This window comes from Ovis canadensis, chromosome 2, assembly GCF_042477335.2.
Source record: "Ovis canadensis isolate MfBH-ARS-UI-01 breed Bighorn chromosome 2, ARS-UI_OviCan_v2, whole genome shotgun sequence".
Taxonomy (NCBI): Eukaryota; Metazoa; Chordata; class Mammalia; order Artiodactyla; family Bovidae; genus Ovis; species Ovis canadensis.
Window position 1 is genome coordinate 190,364,567 of NC_091246.1, and position 8,763 is coordinate 190,373,329.

General features: G+C 40.5%; 1 protein-coding gene across 1 annotated transcript in view; it reads left to right on the plus strand.

Annotated features, from left to right (window-relative positions):
• The window catches only part of CFAP221 (cilia and flagella associated protein 221), a 125,499-nt gene extending 117,004 nt beyond the window's left edge, over positions 1-8,495 (plus strand). Inside the window, exons 23-24 of the mRNA XM_069577809.1 lie at positions 3,377-3,472; positions 8,208-8,495. Of these exons, the coding sequence (XP_069433910.1) occupies positions 3,377-3,472; positions 8,208-8,316 (205 nt within the window). The 3' untranslated portion in view covers positions 8,317-8,495. The remainder of the gene's footprint in view (positions 1-3,376; positions 3,473-8,207) is intronic.
• The last annotated feature ends 268 nt before the right edge of the window (positions 8,496-8,763 follow it).

Sequence of the window (8,763 nt, forward strand, 5' to 3'; positions counted from 1 at the left end):
GACTCGGCCTTTACCAAGAGGGCAGGAGAAGACGTGAGATGTCCTCCTGAGGGCAGGACCAGGATGGAGTGGGTTTACCTCCTGCAGACTCTCTTCCTGCTTCCTGGAGCTGGAACTCACACTTGCAGTGACCCAGCTGTAACTGTTAAGCAACCAAGCGCCTGGCCAGGGGGTCCACAAACAGCCAAATCTGGCCTACCACCCATTTTTGCAAAACACCCGTTTTATTGAAACACAGCCACACTCATTCATTTGAATGTTTTCCATGACTTCGTTCATGCTGCAACAGTGTGTGTGGGTGCTAAGTCGCTTCAGTCCTGTCTGACTCTTTGTGACCCCATGGACTGCAGCCCACCAGGCTCCTCTGTCCGTGGGATTCTCCAGGCAAGAACACTGGGGTGGGGTGCCATTCTCTCCTCCAGGGGATTTTCCTGACCCAGGGATCAAACCAGTGTCTCTTATGGCTCCTGCATGGGCAGACGGATTATTTATCACTAGTGCCACCTGGGAAGCTAACTGTAAAAGAGACCCACTGAGGCCTTTACTCGAAAAGTTTCCTGACCCCTGCTGTAAGGGGTAGCAGACCTCAAGATAAAAATAACCTCAATCCCTGTAATTTCTTCTCTCACCTGTAGATTATTTAAAAGCATATTGTTTTCTTTTTAAAGCAGTTGTGGATTTTTTGGTTGTCTTCTTTGCTATTGATTTCTAATTGAATTCCATTGTGGTCACAGAACATTCTCAGAATGATTTCAACCTTTTGAAATATTCATGCTTTCCTTATGGTCCAAGATACAGTCAATATTGGTAAATGTTGCATGTATACCTGCAAACAGTATGCATTCTGTAACCCCATTTTTCCTTTTCTTGGGGATGGTTTTGATCACCTCCTCCTGTACAATGTTATGAACTTACATCCATAGTTCTTCAGGCTGTCTGTCTACCAGATCTAATCCTTTGAATCTATTCATCACCTCCACTGTATAATCAAAGGGATTTGATTGAGGTCTTACCTGAAGGGTCTAGTGGTTTTCCCTACTTTCTTCACTTTAAGCCTGAATTTTGCAATAAGGAGTTCATGATCTGAGTCTCACAGTCAGCTCCAGGTCTAGTTTTTACTGACTGTATAGAGCTTCTACATCTTCCACTGCAAAGAACGTAATCAATCTGATTTCAGTACTGACCATGTACAGTCATCTCTTGTGCTATTGGAAAAGGGTGTTTGCTGTGACCAGCTGAGGAAGAAGAAAAGGGGGAGGCAGGGGAGAAAGGGAAAGATTACTCAACTGAATGCAGAGTTCCAGGGAATATCAAGGAAAGAGAAGAGGGCCTTCTTAAATGAACAATGCACAGAAATAGAGGAAAACAATAGAATGAGAAAGACTAGCGATCTCTTCAAGAAAATTGGAGATATCAGGGAATACTTCATGCAAGGACGGGCACAATAAAGTACAGAAACAGTAAGGACCTAACAAAAGCAGAAGAGATTAAGAAGAGGTGGCAAGAATATACAGAAGAACTATACAAAAAAGTCTTAAAGACCCAGATAACCACGATGGTGTGGTCACTCACCTAGGACCAGACATTCTGGAGTGTGAAGTCAAGCGGGCTTTAGAAAGCATTATTATGAACAAAGCTAGTGAAGGTGATGGAATTCCAGCTGAGTTATTTAAAATCCTAAAAGATGATGCTGTTAATGTATTGCACCCAATATTCCAGCAAATTTGGAAAACTCAGCAGTGGCCACAGGGCTGGAAAAGGTCAGTTTTCATTCCAATCTCAAAGACAGGCAATGTCAAAGAATGTTCAAACTACCAGACAATTGTGCTCATTTCACATACTAGCAAGGTTATGCTCAAAATCCTTCAAGCTAGGGTTCAACAGCAGAACCGAGAACTTGCAGATGTACAAGCCAGGTTTAGAAAAGGCAGAGGAACCAGAAATCAAATTGCCAACATTCATTGGAGAAAGCAAGGGAATTCCAGAAAAATACCTGCTTCACTGACTATGCTAAAGCCTTTGACTTTGTGTACCATGGCAGACTGTGGAAAATTCTTAAAGAGATGGGAATACTAGATCACCTTCCCTGTCTCCTGAGAAACCTGTATGTGGGTCAAGAAACAGCAATTAGAACCAGACATGAAACAACTGGTTCAAAATTGGGAAAGGAGTATGACAAGGCTGTATATTGTCACCCTGCTTATTTAACTCCTATGCAGAGAACATCATGCAAAATGCCGGGCTGGATAAATCGCAAGCTGGAATCAAGATTACCAGGAGAAATGTCAACAGCCTCAGATATGCAGATGACACCACTCTAATGGCAGAAAGTGAAGAGGAATAAAGGAGCCTCTTGATGAGGGTGAAAGAGGAGAATGAAAAAGTCTGGTTTGAAACTCAGTATTTAAAAAATTAAGATCATGGCATCTGATCCCATCACTTCATGGTAAATAGAAGGGGAAAAACTGGAAGCAGTGACAGGTTTTATTTTCTTGAGCTCCAAAATCACTGTGGACGGTGACTGTAACTGCGAAATTAAAAGACACTTGCTTCTTGGAAGGAAAGCTATGACAAACCTAGACTGTGTATTGAAAAGCAGAGACATCACTTTGCCAACAAAGGTCTGTATAGTCAAAGCTGTGGTTTTTCCCAGTAGTCATGTATGGCTGTGAGAGTTGGACCATAAAGAAGGCTGAGCACCAAAGAACTGATGCTTTCAAACTGTGGTGCTAGAGAAGACTCTTCAGAGTTCCTTGGACAGCAAGGAAATCAGACCAGTCAATCCTAAAGAAAAGCAACCCTGAATATCCATTGGAAGGACTGATGCTGAAGCTGAAGCTCCAATACTTTGGCCACCTGATGCAAAGAGCCAACTCATTGGAAAAGACGCTGATGCTGGGAAAGATTGAAGACAGGAGGAGAAGAGGGTGACAGAGGATGAGATGGTTGGATGGCATCGTCACCTCAATGGATATGAGTTTGAGCAAACTCCAGAAGATAGTGAAGGTCAGGGAAGCCTGTTCGGCTGCAGTCCATGGGGTCACAAAGAGTCAGGCATGACTTGGCCACTGAACAACAACATCAGGAGATAGTGGAGGACAGAGGAACCTAGCGTGCTACAGTCCATGAGGTTGCAAAGCATCAGACATGACTTAGCCACTGAACAACAACAACTATAACAACAAACCCCATTTTTAAGCTGCTTGTTATTCTCTGGTTATAAAGAATCATTCCTACTGTTGTCGGTTGATAGAAAGCTATTTATCAGTCTTATACTTTCTTTAATGTAGATCCAAGAAGTATAGGTGTGAGTAATGTTGAAGGAATCATGTAACTCTTAAATGATTGCAGTACTTTTCTATTTTGTTCCTTTCAGTGAGCTCTGTGAACAGAGTATGGACATTATGCTGACCCCAGAAATGATCGAAGCGGAATTCCCAATGCTGGACTACAGGGACACCAAGAAGGAGAAGTAAGTGGATGCTTTATGACTTAGGAAGAGGTAGCCCAGGATAAAATTTGTCCTACACGACATACAGAACTGTTTGACTCTAAAAACATCTCCAAAGAGACACATTTCCAGTGCTTTAGGTATTTAGACATGTATCCTATTTACCACCCATGCCACCTCCAGCCTCGTTGCTTATCTTCAGTCACTGGGCCTCAGTCTCCCCATTCATAACGTGCAGAAAACAAAACCTCTCTCCCAGGATGCTGTGAGGATTCCATGAGATGCTGGTGTGAGGACACCTCTCCCGGTGCTTGCTCTGCACATGTGAACCCTTTCCTGCATCTCTGTATCAGGGACAGCTAGCTAGGCAGACATTACCATCATCCTTCAGAACTTGGTTTTGAAGAATACTTTGGTAAAGGATATAACCACTAGAGTTCATATGGTTTATAAGTTTGAAATTCCAGTTATCCTTTTAGAATTATTTAAGTCTTTTTAAATTATTAAAATGTTAGAAAATATAGAAAAATATAACGAATGAAATAAAAACAATAATCCTACCACCCAGGGGCAGTATCTTGTACATTTTGGTTTGTGGTCTTCCAAGTATTAATACTTTAATTATTTAAATAACACACAAACACCTACTGTATTTTGTTAAACTGTATATACAATCATCCCACGGTATCCATGGGGGATTGGTTCCACGACACCCCCTAGCCTGGGTACTAAAATCTGTGGATGCTTGAGTCCCTTATGTAAAATGGCATAGAATTTGCATATAACCTATGCACATCCTCCTATACTTTGAATCATCTCTGCGTTACTTATAATACCTCACCCAGTGTAAATGATTTTTAAATAATTTTCAGCATGCAGCAAATTCAGGTTTTGCTTTTTGGAACTTTCTCATATTTTTTTCCACCTGGGGGTTGGTTGAGTCTGAAAATGCTGGACTGATGGACACAAAGGGCCAACTGTATGTGTTTACGTGAATTCTATCATATTGTTCATATTGTTTTATCTTCTAGACTTTCATTTAGCATATTGTTATCATATGTTTATAAATATAGATACCCACCTTTATATCTTACTGGTAGATATACCATCATGTGCTAGCCGATCTTTCTACTGATGATCACGTCAACTCTTTAATAGTTTGCTCTTGCCAATAGGGCTTCAGCAAATTTCCTTGTGCCATAATTCCTTGCAAACTTATCAAACTGTCCCCTTAGGATAAACTTTGAAACATAAACACTAAATCCATGTTCATTTTATGGTTTTATTACATAGTGCTTTGCGCCATCCAGGAAAATATCAACAAACGTCCTACCAGCAGAGGTCAGGATGCCCACAATCAAATGCCCTGAACAACGTGGAATATTATCAGACGTTTTTTTTCTTCTTTTCCAATATGATAGGCTGTTAATGACCACATTATTGTTTTAATTTTAACTTCTTCACTTATGAGTGATGGTAAAAATTTTCCTACCCTTATCAAATATTTTTCTTCTTTTATGGGGGCTTTTTTGCCTATATTGCAGAAAGTCTTTATCTTATTCTTATTTATAAGAGTGCCTCATATATTAAGGATAATTACTTCCTTGTGTATGCTGTAAATTTTTTTGTTTGTCTTCTTTGTTCAGGGTGTTTGGAGGAGGCCCTGCCTTTTCAGAAGGGAATGCCCACATATCTTAGAGGAGCAAGGGGTTCCTTTGTTTCATTTGTAATAGTAACAGAAACCTATAGCAAACCAGCACTTCTCAGAAAGTAGATTAGCAGCTTCTAAAACAAAATTTAGGGAAAAAAAATTTTAATAGAATTTCAGTGAGCATCTGTTTTAATCAGCTATTTAGCAACAAAATATGTTATACTACGTAGTACGTCTGACGCCTCAACAAAGAGATGCACTTTGCATTTTGTTTCAGGTTTCAAATATGTGGCTAAGAGTTTTAAATAGAACCTTTTTTTTCAGTTTGAAACATAGCCCCTGGACTTAGAACAGTTTGACCCATGAGCAGGGTCCAATATCTCATTGGATATTGGAGATATCCAATATCTCATTGTTTATTTGCTGTTTCACATGGTTTTTTCACCATTTTGACTACAGAAAGTCATATCAAATCCCATTTGATTATCAAATGAATATTAAATGAAATAGAACTTATTACTTTATATATCTTCACCCAAAGAAAAAACTTCTCTTTTCTTTTTTCCTTTTTTAATGTATTTCAGCTACTTTACCAAAAAAAACAAAAAACAGAAAAAACAACAATAACTCTAAGCATTTTCTGCACACCAATTTTTTTTTTTTTCAAAATACACATACATTTCACACATTTTCAATAAATAGATCCATGGCATTTTGAATTCACCTATTTTCCAGTTTAAATTATTTTTGTACATTTTTTTATGTGCCAAAATTATCAATATAATTATCAGTTTATTGGCTGTATAGTATTCCAATGATACCTCACAGATGATTTTTTTCAAAATTTTATTGGAGTATAGTTGATTTACAATGCTGTATTAGTTTAAGGTGTACAGCACAGTGATGTGTGTATATGTATATATACATGAAATATGGGCAAGGAAATGGCAGCCCACCGCAGTATTCTTACCTGGAAAATCCCATGAACAGAGAAGCCTGGTGGGCTACAGGTCATGGGGTCCAAAGAGTCAGATACAACTTATCAACTAAACCACCATGTGTGTGTGTGCTAATCGCTCCGGTCATGTCCAACTCTGTGGGACCCTATGGACTGGAGCCCACCAGGCTCCTCTGTCCATGGGATTCTCACATATGTGTGTGTGTATCTTTTTTTTCAGACTCTTTTCCCTTATAGGTTATTACAAGATATTGAGTAGGGTTCCCTGTGCTATACAGCAGAGATTCAGTTCTGAAATTCTCTCCATGTATACCAAGCATGACCTGATGCTCAGTCCTGTCTTTTCAGTCCTTACTTGTGCTTTTTTTCGCCTCCTTCAGCTTCAGCTGGATGCAGACAGAGTGTCAGACAGACACACATGAGAGCTTGGTCAGACAGGGATAGAAATAAAAAACACATCAGTGATACTTAATGTCCCCGTGAAGACTGCTGTCAATTTGGTTTCTGGCAAATACTTATTTTCATGGAAGAATCATCTGCTCTTTCTTGAAGGCTGTAATCAACCCAAGAGCTTCCTTGCTATCTTGATGGTGATCTCACCCTCTCAAGACCTACTAAGGAGAATTATATTGCAAAATATCCAAGAAACTGTGTGAGTGACTTTAGTTGCTGACACATTATTCAGCTCCCCTTAGATTATCACAATATCACTCAGCCATTAATATATTTAAGGGTGACATGAACTATATATTTTTAGACTGATTTCATAAAGTGGTACCAATTAATTTTTTAATTATATGCATTAGAGAAGTTTTAATTTTTTCATTTTGAGATACTTCTCCTTTTTCAAAACTTTCAGGCGCTTGCCAAAACTTTAGGAAGTTTCACTCTCCTTAGGAAATCTTTCACAAGCACTTAATTTGGTTTTTTTGAAGTATAGTTGATTTACAATGTTGTGTTAATTTCTGCTGTACAGCAAAGTGATTCAGTTGTACATATATTCTTTTTCATATTCTTTTCTATTATGGCTTATCACAGGACATTGAGTATAGTTCCCTGTGCTGTGCAGTAGGACCTTGTTTGTCCATTCTCCACATAAAGTTTGCATCTGCTAACCCCAAATTCCCAGTCCATCCCCCCCACCCCTCCCCCTTGGCAACCACAGATCTGTTCTCTATGTCTGTGAGTCTGTTTCTATTTTGTAAATAAGTTCATTTGTATTAACTTTTTGTGTTCCACATGTGAGTGATATCATATGGTATTTGTCTTTCTCTCCTGACTGACTTCACTTAGAATAGTAGTCTCAAGGTCCATCCGTGTTGCTGCAGATGGCATTATTTCATGCTTGTTATGGCTGAGTAATGTTCCAGTGCGTGTATGCCCCACATCTTCTTTATCCGTTCCTCTGTTCACGGACACTTAGGTGGCTTCCATGCCTTCGCTATTGTCAGTAGTGCTGCTGTGAACAGAGAGAAGCACTTAATTTTGTCTTGAATTCTTCTAACTGGACAGATCATCTAGCTGAGCTCACCATCCTTAGACATCTGTGCTTTCAACCAAATACACTAATCCTGTCCTCCCAGGGATTTGGAAAGTTCTACCCTTCACCATGCCAGCAACATCCAGGCCCCACATCAGCCACTCATCAACCCAGGTGCAGAACCCTCCTTCCTGAGTCCCACCTTCCGGAGCCATTGTCAGAGTCAGAAACACTGTGTGTCCACTTTACTCATAAACATAAAGAATCAGCTCCTGCCCACTGAGCATTTAGAAGCCGTCATGCCGCGATGTCCATGCATAAGTTCTCATTTCCCTTTGCAATAATCCTCATTGATGGGAATTCCCACCACATGTACCTCTGGAAGCAGAGGCTGAGAGTTTAGGTCACTTGGCTCTGCTAAGAACCTAGTGCAACTGAGACTGGAAATCAGATTTGAATCACTTCCAGCCAGGTGTTTTCACTGGTAACTAAATGATCACTAAGTATGGTTTATATTGTGTTTGTGTATAAACAGCTCCTCCCGTCTTCATGCGGCATCACCGGTGACACTGGGCCCAGAAGCAGGGTGGTGGTGGGTGAAGAATGTTTTAAGAGGTGCCCTGATGTGTCCTCATTGGGTTTGTGTTTTATATATATTTATATTTAGAGAGGTGAAAGACCAAGCACAGCCAACGGAGAAGGCAGGACAGAAGGTGCTCGAGGAGATGAAGAACCTGCGGAGCAAAGCGCTCAGCTCCTACCTGATCCTCGAATGAAAACCACCAGATCAGTGCCTCTCACTTCCTTTCTGCAGGTCACCATGGTCCTCTGTGTCTGCTTATGTTCCAGCCATTTGAGGAATTAAAGTTTTAGAGAAAAAGACTGAAATATAGATGATGTACATATTTTAAACTTATAGTTTTTTCTTTTAAAAAATAAAATGTTGTTAGTATGATGGCAGTGTTTGAAGCTTCTTGCTGCAAGATTTAGTGTGGGCACAAAGGCTTCCAAGTGCTGAGAGGTTGGGAGCCCTTTGGAGGGGCCAGAGGCTGGAAGAGTTGGGGAGGGGTTGCCCCCCCGCCAGCTGCCACAGCCACTGAGCACCTCTGACTCTGACTTTGGGAACTGCTCCCAGAAAGAGCAGTGCTGGTGAGAACACCGGCTCCTAAGCAGCCGTGCAGCAGCAGACACAGGTGAGGAAGCTAGAAATGGAGGGGACACTG